At 44.6% G+C, this 17,270-nt stretch overlaps 2 protein-coding genes across 3 annotated transcripts in view; one reads left to right on the forward strand and one right to left on the reverse strand.

Annotated features, from left to right (window-relative positions):
* Nucleotides 1-17,270, forward strand: part of LOC149353988 (uncharacterized) — a 55,976-nt gene that overhangs the window by 25,921 nt on the left and 12,785 nt on the right. For both annotated transcript variants that reach the window (XR_016289623.1, XM_089577439.1), the window contains one exon: nt 3,483-3,815. Coding sequence is in view for 1 of the 2 variants with exons in the window: in XM_089577439.1 (XP_089433565.1) it covers nt 3,483-3,815 (333 nt within the window). In the remaining variant the exon portion in view is untranslated. The remainder of the gene's footprint in view (nt 1-3,482; nt 3,816-17,270) is intronic.
* LOC149353989 (uncharacterized) lies at nt 3,833-16,163 on the reverse strand. Its single transcript, XM_089585139.1, has 8 exons — nt 15,974-16,163; nt 12,256-14,587; nt 12,131-12,172; nt 9,934-10,020; nt 7,984-8,231; nt 5,709-5,868; nt 4,837-5,156; nt 3,833-3,874 (listed from the first exon to the last, which is right to left on the reverse strand). Exons 2-8 carry the CDS (start codon nt 12,362-12,364, stop codon nt 3,833-3,835), a joined length of 1,008 nt encoding a protein of 335 aa, XP_089441265.1. The 5' UTR covers nt 12,365-14,587; nt 15,974-16,163.

Consider the following 17,270-nt stretch of genomic DNA (forward strand, 5'->3'; position numbering starts at 1 on the left):
TTTTAGCATCTTGTCAATGTATTGAAAGTGTACTTTCGTAAATATAAAATGAATTCATCCAAAGTATACTTCAATTCTAACAAACGGGCAGTCCTTTTGAACGTATTTGCAGCACACTTCTAACTGCCGTTGAACAGTCGAGTGCTCGAAATCGCGTTTCGGGAAAAGGCATTTGCGTACTGTGAACGTATTTGAAGTATACTTCCGTAAACACGCAATTAATTCGTTCAAAGAATACTTAAATTCTAGCAAATTGGCAGTCCACCTTAGGATATTTGCAGCATACTTCGAGCTGCCTTTGAACAACCTAATGCTCGAAATCGAGTTTAGGGAAATCGCATTTTGGTGTTCGCAATGTTCTTAAAGTGTACTTTCATAAATACGCAATTAATCCGTCCAACTATACTTCGATTCGAACAAATGGACAGTCCGAGTAAACATATTTGCATTACGCTTCAAGCTACCATGGAACAAACTAGAGCTCGAAATGACGTTTCAGGGAACAGTGAAAACTCTCCCTTTCCTGTCGTCCTTTCGTTGCAACACAATCATAGCGCGGGAACAACGCAGGACTAAGACGAGACCGGACGAGAATGCCTGCGTTGTTCCTGCGCTATGATTACTGTGTTGCAATGAATGACCAACCTGCCCATGCCTTTTCTGTTCTGAAGTCCTTTCGTTTATGGTAACTTCTAGCAGGAAGGTAATTACTTCTTATTTACACTACGTGCGGAGAACGCGATAGCATGATACCGGCAAAGGCGTTTTGGGTATTTCCGGGCCCGAATATGCCAGTGAAAAATTCACGGGGCACTTTGACTGTCTAAAGTGTGTAGAGGCGAAAGCGTTCTCCGCACCACTTTCGCTGCTTTTGTGGCGCTGGTGGCGTCACATATAATTGAGTACTAGTTACTAAGTGATGACAAATCACTAATTAATGGTTAATTACTGATTAATGCCTGAATACTAATTAACTACTAATTAATGACGCTTAAGCCAACGTTACTAGAAGCTTCGCCTTTAGGAGTGGAACGCGACAGCGTGTTGTAGCGCTGCCAGGGAATCCACGGAACGCCATCACCCGTTCGGCGCGATGCCTTGCCCTTTGAACGCAATGCTTTTTGAGGAAAGGAAATGGCGCAGTAATTCTCTGTCTTCTCGGTGGACACCTGAACCGCACCGTAGAGGAAGGGACGAAGTGGGAGGGAAAGAAGACAAAGAGGGCCCGTAATGAAGAAAATGAAAATTGTATTTGAGGAAAGGAAATTACGCAGTAACTGTCTCACAAATCTCGGTGGACACCCGTCCAAATTCAGAGGGGCACTTTTTTGACATAAAGTGTGGGCACTGATGTGTGGTTAGGATGTTAAGCTTTGCCTCTTAAGAGTGGAACGCGACAGCGTCTTGCAACGCTGCCAGGGAGTCCATAGAACGCCGTCGCCCATTCGGTTCTGCGCCTCGCTCGTCGGTAAATTGGTTTTTGAGGAAAGGAAATGTATCTGTCTCTCATATCTCGGTGGACACCTAAACCTCGCCGGAATGGAAAGGAGGAGGATGGGAGTGAGCGAAGGCATCGGATTCACTAGACGCGGTTTTGTCCATTCCAAACCTCCGAGCTGGCATGGCGGAGTGGATAGCATGCTCGTCTCGCACGCCGAAGACCGGGGTTCGATTCCCGAGCTCGACGAATTTCGTAGTCGGTTTTATTTATTTATATGGTCTAACTAGAATGGGTAATTAGGCTAATTCGGTAATTAACCAATTAACTAAGCTCAGTCCCCTTACTTGGAGCATCACTATGCGATCCCCTCAATTGGTTGCATGGTTACTAGGCAAAGTACAATTGGCGCCGTTTGAAATTCCCGCACTGTGACGTCACGACCATTTCGACCAATTGAAAAGCGTGACATTTCTGTCGATAACTGCTGCTTACAACGATGAGACATTATTAAAGGCTTTCGCCTTAAAAGGACCACGACCGGCAAAGCCGCCCGGCTCTCATAGACGCCCGTGTATCTGTTGGTTGAGAGTTCGACTCCTGACCTATTTCTGACGAAAGTTTCGACTAGCAATTCAGTTCTAGATCGCCTTTCGATCCGGATGCGACCAGTAGGGCATTTCTCGGATAATTTTTGGGCCCACAGTCTTTGCGCAAGTAAACGCCTCACCGGGAAAGATAGCGCGTAGCTCTGGGTGGGTATATATAAAGCAAGGCAAGTGTGGCGCTTGTCGGAGCATTTGTTGTTTCCTGCGGCACTTCCGCCATGCTTGTATCTTTACCGTTCCCATGCCGTCAGGTGACCTTATAATATCATCTACATTGTGATTGATGATAATTGGGCTGATACAATTTGTTCTTAATTTGAAGCATTAACCCATATTATTCTGTGAAGCCGACCAGTCGCCTTTCTTTTAAGCCAAAGTGAATCTATTTTTAATGTATTAAATGTATATTATTAGTGTATTTCTAATGTTCTCTAATGTATTTAATTTGTATTTTTAGTATATTTTTAATGCATTATAAATATGTTAAGCAGGCAAAAATGTACTTTTCACGTATTTTAAAGAACGTTCACTATATTATTCGTAGTATACTTAGAAATCATTCGTATTGCAGTTTAAGCATAGGGACAAAAAATGCAAAATAAATATGAAATTAATACAATATGTTTGAAATGCATTTTAAGCACATCGACTTTTTCGCTAAGGGCAGTGTGGCGTCCTAGAAACTGTTACGTGTTTTCTGCACTGCATTTCATGCTTACACACGAGGAGCAGTCTCACAGTAACTCCAAGTCCAGGATTCTTGGCCATCAATTTTATTTGTGCCGCAAGAGGGGAATATTGTGTGGTATTTTTATGGAAATATCGAAGGCAGTAGTCCATTTTTCCGAAGTGAAGCGAAACGTTTCTCTTAGAGTTTATCCATCGCTCTCATCGCATAGTTAAGAATGCCAATAAAATAGGAACATCAAAAATGTTTAACATTGATATACTGAGACAATACCAAAAATGGTACACCTATTGTTATTGTCGAATTTTATGATATAAGAAAAAAATGCGTTCATAAGCAACTTCGCATTGAGAAAAGCGCTAGTTCTGAATATCTGCATAGGTTCCAAAGAATTGCAGTTTTTTATCACCGCCACCTGCATCTACTCTCGAACAAGAGGGACTACAAAATTTTTATCCGTTCCATGCTGACGACATGACCAATCTGAAAAAGTAATATTTTCAACTAGTAACGTATTTGTAGGACAACCTACGCTTCCTGCATATCCCTCAGAGCATAGCTCCTGCCGCACGTGCCACGAAGAATAAGAGGCAGAAGACGAAGAAGAATGGGGCGAGGTTGTCGTTCTATTCCTGTTTTCACTTCTAGCCCTCGGAAGCTTCGCATAGGCACCATGGCGAGGCATTATTTCTGCAACAGACTTGGCTACCATATCTTTAATCGCCCGGGGTATTTCGGATGGTTTCAGGCTCATCTTCTTGGCAACACGGATGTGGCATTCCTCCCTTGCGTCGGTGGTGAGCGTCCACCATGGAACCACCAATGGCCGTATATGCTGAAAGGAACATGCATACCTTGGCCAGTGCTACCGGTAGCTATTGGTGGCAACGGATCGTCGACTTCTTCAAGTGCCTCTTCGTCTCGGTTCGACACTCCGGGCGGGCTCTCTCGGAGCTCTGCGCCAGGGGCTGACATCAGCACCCCTCTGCAGGCCGAGGGCAGCCGGTGCTTTGGAGAGTTTCCGACTAGAAGAGCTCCCTGCCTGGAAAGGCTGTCAGCCGTGTTCCCTGCGCCCACCAAGGTAATATATTTTCTTACTTATCGCAGCTGGGGTCCCCAGACGCGGAATCGTATTTTCGACTACGGATGATATCAATAAATGCACAGTGCCCTATACTATAGCCACGTTTTGTGAACGTGACCTGCTAGGGACGTTACTAGTGGCGGGCTGAGATTTGTGGGTAGCTTTTGGAGGTGCTGTCGTATTTGTACAGTGCAGTAGTTGAAAATTTTTGATTACCCAAAATAATGGTTTTCATGATTTGCCGAAGAAAATTTGTTGCTCAAAAAGCCGATCGCCCCCTCCACCCCGTATTTACCTTTAGAGAAAGTAAAGTTTAATGAGGAGGAAGGCGTACCCAAGCAGCACACCAACAATGGACCGACGCTGGCATAATGCTGGTCAAAACCGGCTCGAAAGTCGTACCGACGTCGGCATTGGGGCAAAAAGTTACTTTTTCCAACCTTGGCCTGATGTTCGGACCAACACTGAACCGACATTCATGCCACTATCAGACCACTGTTCAGCCGCTCTACCAACACTGAACCGACATTCATGCCACTCTCAGACCACTGTTCAGCCGCTCTACCAACACTGAACCGACATTCATGCCACTCTCAGACCACTGTTCAGCCGCTCTACCAACACTGAACCGACATTCACGCCGCTATTGTACCCACTTTCAGCCACTCTACCAACACTGAACCGACATTCATGCCACTATCAGACCACTGTTCAGCCGCTCTACCAACACTGAACCGACATTCATGCCGCTATTGTACCCACTTTCAGCCGCTCTACCAACACCGGCTTGACATACCACAATTAGGCCACTGTTCAGCCTTTCTGCTAACGCTTGCCCGAAGTTTATGCCATTGCATTTCCAGTTCAGCGAATATTCACATTCCAGTTAATGTTCGCATTGGGAAAGCCATGGGTTTTGGCATTGCAAAGCTGCAATCATCTCTTCTATACACATGCACAACAAAATGAGGCAACGAAAGAATCCAACTGAGAAACTATTTATTAAATAATTAGGCACCGTGGCTGGGCACGCGCGGTTGCGCGAGTCCTGCGAGGCAGCGAGGGCCGCGCAGGAGGCGGGACCTTGGGAAGGAGCCAGGGCCGCGCGGGAGGAGGATTTCTGGGAGGTGGGGGCCGCTTGGGGAAGGGAGGGCACTGTGCTGGGGGCTGAAGCACAGGGGCTCGCAGTGGTTGCCAGGCCGGCAGCGGTACTTGGCAGAAACGCTTCGGCAAAACGCCTTTTGCGTCCGCTGCCACGGTCCACCGAACCTGGCAACCACTTCCTAATAAACCCCTGCGCTTCCACCACATCCGCCCCCGTCTTCTCACAGATGGCATCTGCATAAGATAAGCGTTCATTTTAGGCCAGCAGAAAAAGTTTGCTCGTTAACAGAAATCAAGATTATTTCAGCAACAGAGAAAACAGAAAAGGCCACAAGTACATGTTAACTCAAAGTGCGTGCCAAAATGAAAGGACTACAGTATCCAAATACAACTTGAGGAGAAAATCCACCTGAAAGCTCTTCTAACCAACTGTATAAAGCTGCTGCGACATCACGGTCGACCACTTTGCACTACTAACATATGGGAGCACAAATGGCTGGCAGATACAAGGCACGACTACGATCCATGACAAGAGATGGATGTGACTGATGGGAGGGCTTTCTTTGAAAGGCATCTGCTGACTCATATATCTTCAGATGCACATGGAAGAAAACTGCAGATGACTACCCCCATAAAAACAGTAACAAAATATTCACCTGTAATGAAAAATAAAACTGGTAAAGTATCAACTGAACAGAAGAAAAGAAAACAAAGCGCAGCAGAACCTGGTGCATGTTCTTCCACTCATCTTCTACAATTCAGTTAAAAGCTACTGCAACAACATACCTGTTGCCACCTTGCATAACTTCAGGGCAATAAATGACCACTTGCCCTTGCGGCCATGGAGGCTGTACATCCTCTGTACAGCCACCCCCATGATGGCGGTCATTATGTTGGAGCCCACCTCCCTCAGGCCCTTGCCCCCCAGGCGGACCAGCTGCTTTCGCTGAAAAGAAACACCACAGGTGCACAAGCTATTAGGCACAAACATCAATTATAATTTCATTTAGTTTAGCAGAATCGAATAGCTAAGACAATTGTGTGACTACCTGTCAACAGCCCATGCGAGTACCTACAATCATAATGCATAATTTCTGTATGATACAATAGCTTGACTAGTTGCTACCAGCAGAAAGCACCACCACCAATATGGACATTCTTTTTTTTCCCAGTTTACTAAGAGCAGGGAAACTTTAGCGATTAAGCAAAGGTGGCCAACTCCTACCCATTATGCTTTGCATCTTGGACATTATTATATTATAACTATAATGCTTTTTGCAGATATCTATGTGCTGGATGTGTTTTCTCTGCACAGCCGTTACGCTAAAATTGATTTGGTTTGTAGAACTTAAAGTTCCAAAGTGACTCAGGCTATGATGAGGGACACCATAGTGGAGGGCTCCGGAAGTTTCGACCACGTGGGGTCTTTAACATGCGCCACTGACATCACACTGCACACGGGCGCCTTGCTTTTCGCCTCCATGGAAAACTGGCCATCACGGCTCGGTTTGAACCCGAGTCTTTGGGTTCAGCAGTCGAGTGCCCTAACCACTGAGCCACCATGGCGGGGCTCACTACCCTGAAATTGAGCAGTCTAATTAATGCTATACAAAGGGCGCTTATTTAAATCCCCAAGCACCTGAGTAAAGCTGCGTGCTTAGCAACCACATTTAATTAAACGATGTTGCTTGTTTTTGGCAGCAGATTAAGTAATGAAATGTGCATAATGTGAGCAAAAGACAGGGAAGAGGTGGGTTAAAGCTGCCCCATTATTTGGGAAACCTAGCCGAAATTAAAGACGCACTGAGAGAGGACCAACTTCCAGCTGTGTTCACAGCAGTTCATGCAACAGTATATTAACCGAAAGCTCAGCTTCCTGTAAAACAGACCTTACAACATCCTTAATGTTAGCTACAAAGTCCACTGCTGAACTAAATTAAAACAGCACAACAATAAATGACAAATGTAAGGAAAATGAGGGGCTCGTTATGAGACACATACGAAGAAAGGCAGCCACAGGCAACAAAAGCATAGGGGATTTTTTTTTGCTGTTGATCGATGTAAAACAATAATGTAATCACAGAAATATTTGACTGAGAAAAAAAATTTGTTGGAACCAAGTCTGTTATGCAACGACCGGCCACCGGCAGAGCTCTGGAAAACTACATCGAATGACATTGAGTGACACCATCTGAGAGCAACTGCCCCAAAAAAGCCTGTGACTGCACCGCCAAATACCAAGCTACTACAAGATGTGATAGGTGCAATGCTTCGCACAGAACCAGCATCAGTAGCTTGGTTTGCTGTTTAGCGCTCCTTCTCGCCTAAACGCTCTGATCTGATGCGACAGCAGTCTCGCAGGTGGCATTTTCTTTGCATTGCGTGGCTGAAACATGATGTGACAACTGGCACTTGCCGTAAGCAATATTGCGAGCGCCACATGTTCAGCACTGCTACTGAGCCCAACAAATTGATAGGAGCCAAAGAGCAGATAAAGAGAGTCCCCTAACAGCTGTCCCGACACGTGATGCAGTTTTTGCAAGCTCTGCTACCGGCTGGGCATTGCGTACCACTTTTGCTTCGAACAGTAAATCTCACCACACAAGGAATCGACAGGGCGTTCCAGTGAACACTCTCAAAAATTCGTAAAGAAGCGCAAGTTCGATATGGGAAAACAATTTTTTTTTGGAGGAACGATCTCTCAGCAGTGGTGGACATAATTTACTGCATAACTGTGCGTGTGTACCTGCAAATATTTCTTCTATTTTGAACTCCCTATTCTTAGGAATTCCTGAAAATGTTCACTGAAACAGCCAGTGTGTATATCAGCAAGCAACTTTCATGAACAAGACATTTACATTAACAAAACACACTGTGACAGCACACTCCAGCACAACAGTAGGAATTATATCTATGAAGAGCATGTTATTCACAGAGCACAGCATGCAAATACTCTTGGAGCTCAAGATTTCTTCACAAACCTCGGAATTACATTATGCATGCAATTCGTTAGTAGGCATTCATTTTTTCCAGACACGAATTATCAGAAACATTAAATCACCAGTCCAGCAGCCACGCTGTCGTCCTGGACGGCAGCTTCCACAGTGTCCAACTCCTCGGGGGGGAATGCGGGCAGTGCAAGGGTGGGAGGCGGTGGCGAGGGGGACACTGGCCGAGTCCTCTGCTCCAGCTGCCGGTCCGACCGCAGCAGCACGTGATCCTCCAGCCTTTGTAACCGCTGCATTAAGTCGCGCTGCTGCTGTCGGACCTCCAGCACCAGGCACATCAGCTTCAGCAGGGTAGCTGAAACTGAAGCAATCAACAATTTCAGTGAGAGCAGGGTTAACCTGGGCGCAATAATATCATTTGCGTACTGAGGTACAATAAAGAACAGTATGAGGCTAACAGTAGGCAGCAACACACTCTGTACTATGCTCCTAAACTTCCCCCAGTTTTTATCCTCCAGGACACTTCTAATTCATGTTCTATTCCTTGCTAGCCTAATTTAAATGCCATAAATGTCACCATGCACTGACAAACACCTAGGTGAAATGGAGCTGCTCTATGTGTGATAGCTAGCACAGAACCTGCAGCCTTGTTGTGTAAAGGACTTCTCAGTCTATGAGCTTCGCCAATTTTTACATTGCTTCATGGGCATTTCCACTGCTATTGCACCATGGCAGAGATGGCAGCAGTTAGTCGCAAATGGATTCTTCCAGTGTCATGAGAAGCATGTGCTAATAGAAGCGAGAAAGCAGAGCAGGCCTGTGCCCTTAATATAGCATTGCACCATTTGGAAAGTATTGCTCACGGCAAAACCCACATTGGCCAAAATGCTGGAGGTAGACATCTGTTCTAACTGCAAGTGCTGGCAGGGATCAATGCATTAAAACTGCACCAAAGATAGCCCTTATGGAATTATAGCCCTTAGCTGACAAGCGAAATGCAACAAAGAGGTGGACCAAATGTTTCTTGCTAGGCACAGGAGGTCCCAAACCGTTGAGAAATAAAACAAGGTCACATTTATCTCTTACCACGCATCCATTTTCTGCAGGCAAGACAAGACTAGGAGCCAGCTGATGTGCTCCACAAGGCAGTTAGGCTGTTCAGTTCTTTCCTAAGCAAGAGGTCCTCCTTCAGAGCATGCCACTATTATTGGCTGCTTATCTCCTTCAGCACCCTTTATGGGAGCTTTGTGATAGCGCAATTAATTTTTTTTCAGCACATTTCGCTGCATCCAAGGCACTGCATTGACTTCCAACCAGTAAACTTTTAAAATACTTTGAAAGACAATGAAAAATTACAATATGGGCCTTGCTGACCAACCGCGACCAAGCGACCAAATTATGCTGGTAAGGAAACAAATGCACAGAACATGGGACTACTGTGTAGAGTGCAATTCGTAGGAGTGGCTTCCTGGTGGTGATGTAGGCCGAGAGAGACAACAGAAATGCCAGGATCCAAAAGAACCCAACAAAAGCACAACATACAGCTCTTGGGAAGGGCACACAACAACCACTCCACTATGAATCACAAGAGGAGAAAGCAATGGAAGTACTAGGTTGTAAATTCCAGTACCACTTCAGTTCAATACAATGGTTTTTGAGAAATACATGTGATGATTTTCAGAGTGACCCCTTTCAAAGCACATAGTTTGAAACTAGAAATGTGCTCCTAGCACCGTTTCAAGAGCCACTGAGGAGAACTCCGTGCAAATATCTTCCTGAATAAGTATATTCTCTAGGTCTTTCTGGGCCTGTTGACTGCTGCTCGGCAGCAGCAGGTACAATGAGAAATTTAAAATTTGCTCTGTTTTTCTTTAAGGCAAAGCAGATCTAGCTTCTATATTTTGTTGTGTCACTTGATACTAGACAAAATAGGAGTGTAATTAAAAGAAAGGAACACAGTGAAAAGACGGGACAAGCAGCATTTGTTCTGTCCTCTCACTGTGTCCCCATGTTTGGCTTGCATTTCTCTTTTTGCACAAAAGTAAACAAAGTGAAAATCTCACCATCAACAGTCCCAGCTGTCGACCCCTCCAGCTTGCTGGGTGGCGCACTGTTTTCGTTCACGCTCTCCCCAGCGTGATTCAGTGGGGCTGGAGATGAACATGCGTCATTGATGGCAATCCAGGAAGTACAGAACACACTACTGTGTACAACCACAATGTCACATTTCTATCCTAATTGAATGCAGAAATGCTACTTCAGGATATTTTTGGAGAAGGGACAGAACAGTTGCATGGCCAGGCTGTTTTTCATACAGGTGATCTTTTTAAAACACAATAGACACAAAATTACGAAGTTCAGAAACAAATTCCTGGTTATATAGAGATGCCCCCCAGGCAATAGTAACACTTCCTTTGGCCGAAAAGATATTTTAATTTGGTTTCAATCACAGGCTGTACAAAGACTTCATAATTCAAAACCCATCAAAACCGACACCTCCATGACAAGTAGTTGACGTGACAAACAATGTCACATCATGCAGATACCTATGACACATAAAAGAACGTTGTGATCCGACTGCGGCGGCGCGTTTCGATGGAGGCGAAACGCAAGAGGTGCCCGTGTGCTGTGCGATGTCAGTGCACGTTAAAGATCCCCAGTCGGCTGAAATTATCCCAGGGCGCTACGGCACCTCCTTCTTCCTTTCTTCTCACACTCCCTCCTTTATCCCTTCTCTTATGAATGTCCACCGAAATGCGAGAGAATTACTGCACCACTTTCTTTCCTGAAAAATCAGTTTTCAATTTTTTAAATATGTGTCTATAGTACTTCAATAATTACATTTCTCATGCACCAGCATGGTGCATTGGTACCGTATTTTCCGGTGTATAAGACGCGGCTTTTTTCAAAAATCTTGCTGGTGCGTCCTATACAAGGGTGCGTCTTATATGCGAATTTTTCGTTTTTTTTTAGAGAGTTCAGAAATTACTCAGGTTCATGTTCAAGCCTTTTTTACCGAAAAAATATCACTAGCAATGAAGCGGTTGTAACACGGTTAATACTTCAATACGGGGACCACTGTGCGCAACTTTTTTTAGGTGAACTTTATCATGAAACGACGGGGATGACGACTTCCAGGATCACAAACACACCACCGTTTCGGAAGCCCCAAGCAAAAGTAATGTGAAATGCCAAAAGATGACGACAATCACGCTTCTCGCCATTGTCAAGACAAGCCAGGACAAGCCGGCGTTCCTTTTTTCAGCCACCCTTTGCCACTTTGTTTGCTCCATGTACGTAGTGCGAAGAGAATATTTCAGTCGCGTTGCCACCAGAAATGGGTGAACTTTTTGATAGCGCATCCGAAGGTGAAGACTTCCAAGGTTTTAAGTAGAAATAAAATGTTCTTATGGACATGTGGGAGAGTTTTTTTTTTGTTTTTCTTTCTTTTTTTCCAAAACGTGGGCAGGAATGGCGCGAGTGTTGCCTTTTTCGACCACTTAGCGTTGCTTAAGAATTTCTCACAAGTACGGTGAATTTCGTGATGGTCGCGCAAGCGTGTTTAATTGATCCTCACTAGCCCAACTGGGAAAACTGGGGTGCGTCTTATATAGCAACTTTTTCAATTACAGCCTGCATATATGGCGGGTGCGTCTTATACACTGGAAAATACGGTACATTTAAGGACACAAAAGAAACTGTCATGGCGAAACCAAACACAGAGAGCAGAATATATGTCATGTGAATAGAAACCTGTTCGCAGTACTGTTAACGTGGGTAAGAGAGTTTGCCACGAAATGGTTACTGGCAGAATCACTGCTGATCTGAGAGCATGGCAAATGTAAAAAGCTGATGCCAAGTCTGAGCACGTTCCATTTCTCTGCAAGTGCAATTAGCTACGGTGGAGTTTTTTTCCCAGATTTTGCAAGCATACTACCATAAATCCCCAATCAAAACTAACACAATGTCGACCTTACATTAAATAGAAATGAGAAATGGTGTTTTAGTTTTAAGGCGGTTAACATCCAAAGGCGACTCAGGCTATGAGGGACGCCGTAGTGAAGGGCTCCGGAAATTTCGACCACCTGGGGTTCTTCAACGTGCACTGACATCGCACAGCACACGGGCCTCTAGAATTTCGCCTCCATCAAAATTCGACCGCCTTGGCCGGGATCGTACCCGCGTCTTTCGGGTCAGCAGCCGAGCGCCGTAACCACTGAGCCACCGCGGCGGCTTAACAAATGAGAATTCATGTCTTACGTGGTGACGGCAGCTGTACAACATCGTTGTGGCCCTCATTTCCTAAAACAGAATTGCACATGAACGTCTTGTTGAGTATGCAAAATAATTTCTCATCAATAAAGAAATATGAGAATTTCAATTACCAGAAACTGCCGAGCTTTCTAGGGCTGAAGTGAACTCGTAGCGCCGCACCTTTTTTTCGGCGCTCTTGTAGGATCCTGCAAACATTCTCAATATCTCGACAAAAACCATGTCATCTCCAAGCAACAGTACGGATTTCAAAAAAACAAAACAACTGAGGCCGCCTTACTGGAAATCAAAGAAAAGCTAATTGAAAACATAGAAAATAAACTGCTAACAGTTGGCATATTCCTTGATATGAGGAAAGCGTTTGACTCGGTTAACAATAAGATATTGCTTGAAAAAATGCATTGTTATGGAATACGCGGTGTTCCTTTAACCTTATTTGCTAGCTACCTTGACAACCGATCTCAAACAACTATCATTAACGGTATTTCATCTGGGATCGGTCAGATTGTGTCTGGTGCGCCACAGGGCTCCGTTCTAGGACCAACGTTGTTCTTATTATATATTAATGATATCGTCAACCTTCATCCAGCAGACAACATTATAATCTATGCAGACGATACTAACGTATTTTTTTCAGGGCAAGATAGTAATATTTTGCAAGCAGCCTCCAATAGTTGGTTATCCCAATTGTCTGTTTGGTTAAAATCAAATAGGTTAGAACTTAATGTCAGGAAAACAAAGTACATACTGTTTAGAGCCAAAAATAAGGAAGTTCCGAACAACTTCCAAATTCACTTCGAGCAAGCTCCTATAACTCGTGTCAGCTCTACAATGTTCCTTGGAGTCATTTTTGAAGAACATTTACTCTGGACAGATCGTGTAAACTACGTTTGCACTAAAATGGCTCGCTCTGTTGGTATCCTAAATAAATTTCGCACAATACTGCCTCGAAAATTCAAACTACAAATTTATTTCTCTCTAGTCTTTTCGCATGTACAATATTGTTTGTTGATCTGGGGAACGACTACCTCAACCAATTTTGTGAAAGTACTTACTTTACAAAAAAGAGCTGTACGAGCGATTGATAACTTACATTACAGTGAGAGCACGGGTCCTTCCTTCCTCAACCATAGACTGCTAACCATCACGGCCGCTTACCACAAGAAGCTTGCTGTTTATATCAGAAACCCTATGAAAGGAAACTGGCAGACTTTCGAGAGCACATATTTAATTGCCCAAACAGCATACAGTCTTAGGCACCCTCAATACCATGCACCAAAATCTCGTACAAACTATGGGTTCCAAAAACTAACTCACATAATTCCTCATAATTAAACACGTATCCATACTTAACAGAATTGTCGCTACAAAATATGTCCGAGGGCTGCTTTGCTGACTTGATGCCCGTTCAGCTGCCTGTATAGCAACACTCAGGCCAACAGACTATCAGTTTGAAAGCCTGTGAAACACTCATGTGGCAGAGGCATTGTTTTATTTACAATTAAAAGTGTGATTCTGGTTTCTAGGATTTAACAGCTTTAAGCTATGAAGAATGACGTAGCGGAAGACTCCGAATTAATTTAGACCACATGGGGTTGTTTAACATGCACTGATATTACAGAGCACAAGCGCATTCTGCACTGCTCCATTTCACCACAGACAGGATGTAACCTGGGCCCTCGGCTCAGCAGCATGGACCACTCAGCTACTGCGACAGGCTAACAATTCAAACTGAACTAAATGTAAACAGCTGGATGAGTTGGTTCTGAATTTGCATTATGAAACACTGTCTCAGTGCACAACAAAAATGGATGAGGAAAGAGCACACAACGCAAAGCATCAATTGATGTCTGGCATTTGTATTGTGTGCTCTTTCCTTGTCTGTGCTTTTTGTGTGCCAAAAAATGTTTCATAATGCAAAAAAAAAAATTACCATACTAAACCTTTCTGTACTAAATATTATTAAGCATACTGAGTGCAGCACTAATTCTGGGAACTACAGGTCTTCAAAAACAAGGCACTAATGAGTTTCAGATGTAGTTCATCAGCTTACAAGTGCAATAGCTAACAGTTCATTCTGCTCCTCTTTTTGACAGCTGGCTAAGCGGTGGCTATCAACATGACTTCTTAGTCGTAATTTAGCCATGCAGAGGTGCAGACTCACAGAATCTAGCAAAGAGGCCTTTACAATCGCTGATGAAGCTACCATCAATATGTCTACAATAAGACTACTTATGGCAAGTGGTAACGACGACCACTGGGCAACGCATCCACTCCCCTCCGAGAGCTGGCTCGGCCTCAGCTTTTGCGAGCCGCGTCACCTCCGAGCTCCTGGCCACAGGCCAGTAGCACTCTTCTTTTGTCTCTGTGAGCCATCCGACAGGAATGACTGCAAGGCAGTCGTCCTCAAGAGGAAACTTCACCACAGCGAATGGTTTTGACATGCTGCACAGAGGGAACACAACAAAAGATTAATGGGCAAACAAGGATTTTTACCAGACACTCTCTGTGCCATTCTCTACTGGCACTTGCCTGTTTGGGTGCCGAAAACTTCACACTACCATGACAACTGACAGGTACTCTTACAACCATCTCGTTCTACTTCGCAACGCACTTCTGAACTTTCATGAGTTGAGAGTTACAAGTGTCACGAGCGCCTGCAATTTGGGACTTATTTAAACAATATTTCTGTGCCTGCTGTCATGTGAAACAAATAACAGCCAGCAATAGTGGCGTGCAACTTCACTGCATTGAACATCAAACTGAGTGCAGTCTACCAGGAGCATAGTGATGAAAAAAGAAACCAGTAAAACGCAGGATTGACCAAATGAGGAAGAGAGAAAACAAGCGCGTTCAATTAGCGAGCTCGAAACTAGCACTCGCTATATGTAGAGTCACACTGATCTAGACTTTGTAATACAAGGCTCTGAGTAGTGGGAAGGGACACACATAAATAAAAAGTACTCTCAATTTTTTTTCTGTAACCGATCACTGGCAGGAGCAGCATTACTTCTGGCAGTACAGAAGAATTGTGTTCATTCATCCTGTTCTTGTCACATTTCTCTCATCGCACGGAGACTCGCAACGCAACAATGTCAACACTGCCATGGAAGCATTTGTCAATCAAGCACAAGGCATGCAGGCTGCGACTCTATGACGTCTGACATGCATGCCTGAACCAAGCGATTAGCCTCACAAAAGCAAAAATTGGCGATGAAAAACACTCAACTGCATCGCACGTGGCAACTGGTTGGTCATGGGGGGCGCCGCAGAGAACGGCTCCGGAAATTTCGACCACCTGGGGTTCTTTAGAGTGCACCGATATCGCGCACAGTACACGGGCCTCTAGAATTTCGCCTCCATCGAAATTCGACCTCCGCAGCCGGGATCGAACCCGCGTATTTCGAGTCAGCAGCCGAGCGCCGTAACCACGTGACGACTGTCATTGCGATCATGATCATAATATCTATACACGTACATAAATGTACGATGTGCCGAGAAACAAACCCTCTCAGAAGCAATGCGCCAACAAGATTTGCCGGGATAGTGCGTTCACCCTGATGAAGGAACACACAAACACACACATTTAGAAGCGCTTCCCTTCGTGTACGTGTGTGTTACTTCATATTACCCCAACCCTTACACGCAGTTACACCTTGCAATGCGCCGCTGAGTTAATCAAAAGACAACTGCTGACAGATGCCTACAGACAAGTTAGATAAAGGGGCGACACACGAGGCGTGCTCATTGTCCTCACTCTTGACAAGTTCACAAGTAAATATTAGCTGACAACTAACATGAAAGGGAAAAAAGGACAGAATGTATACTTACGCAAGCAGTGCCTCCTGGTTCCCCTCGGTGACTCACGCGTGCCGCCACCAAACTTCAAAAAGCTTGAAGAAATAAAAATTCACAAGAGCGCTTTGCTGCCAAACGTCCAAACGAAATGACCACAAGCTATGGATTGGGATTGGCTTGGAACGTACGTGGGAGCGAGAGCGGATGCCTACGTTTATGCGTAAAGCGGTGTTTAGTTCCGAAAAATTTATTTGAAGCTTAGTGTTGACAACACCGCCAAGAATAATTTTTATCAATTTTTTTACACTTCAATTTATTAATGAGCAAAAGATCTTATTTTACGCGACAGCTAAGATGAAATGGCATGGCTACTTTTGACTACTTTCAGCTCAAGTTTTGGCTCCTTTTAAAATGTTCCCAACGGCAACCCTGCCCGCGAGTCATGCCGCGAGTGCTCGCGCTTGTTTTTCTTTTGTGGTGTGGAGGTGTTGGTCGTACTGCCTGTCTGCTGTCCCTTTGTGCGGCTGTTGCGGTCCTCGTCTTTCACCGCAAAGCTTCTGCATTTCGCCATGAATGCAAAGCAACGCAAGTACCGTATCGTTGAAAAAGAATACCGTGAGATCTTGCAAGATCTCGGTATTTCACAACGGCCGGTCGCATCTACGTCTTCAAGCTTGGATCAAGGCGGCAGGAAACGATCGCACTCCGAAACATCAGTCGACGTACGCACCCCCCAACTCTTGCTACCGTCCGAAGCAACCACGCGACGCAGAAGCGAAGTGCGCGCTGAAGACGCGTGATTGAAATCTATGACCGTAATCAATATGAAGACGATTAACCGATAGCGATTAATACGTCCCTATCGAAAAATCTCGTATATATGTGTCATATGTGTCTGGTTCATACGAGATTATGGAATATCTCGTATGATTATGGAATATCTCGTATGTGTCTGGTTTGCAATTTTTGGGAAAGGAAAGGGAAGGGCTGGGGTGGAATTATAAGGCAATTAACAATAAAATAGCTTCCATTGAAGTTAGTAAACTAAAGAAAGTAAAAAAAAAATTCGGACGCGAAAAAAAAACCTACGCGCCGTTCCGGATTCGAACCACCGACCTAGAGATCTACAGCTCACTACACTACCCACTACACCACTGCTGGCATGGCAAAAACTGCTTTACATTTCGATGACAAGACTTATGCTATGCTTCCCACTACTTTAGAATTCGACGGTTAGGTGCGAGGACAAATGTTTATTTTTAAGGTATAAGGAGCTGAACTACAGCCGATTGCACTTCCACTGATATTGTGGATCTTGATGTGCTCTGTG

The sequence above is a fragment of the Amblyomma mixtum genome, chromosome 3, assembly GCF_055824585.1.
Source record: "Amblyomma mixtum isolate Tamu chromosome 3, ASM5582458v1, whole genome shotgun sequence".
In the NCBI taxonomy this organism is placed as follows: domain Eukaryota; kingdom Metazoa; phylum Arthropoda; class Arachnida; order Ixodida; family Ixodidae; genus Amblyomma; species Amblyomma mixtum.

Excerpts from the sequence above, each read along its gene's own strand:
- LOC149353989 (XM_089585139.1), bottom strand. The coding sequence starts at position 12,364 with ATGGTTTTTGTCGAGATATTGAGAATGTTTGCAGGATCCTACAAGAGC. Across the intron at positions 8,232-9,933 it reads GACAGCTGGGACTGTTGATG|TTTCAGCTACCCTGCTGAAG; the intron begins GTGAGATTTTCA and ends TGATTGCTTCAG. Across the intron at positions 3,875-4,836 it reads ACCGCGCGTGCCCAGCCACG|TCGAAAATACGATTCCGCGT; the intron begins GTGCCTAATTAT and ends TATCATCCGTAG.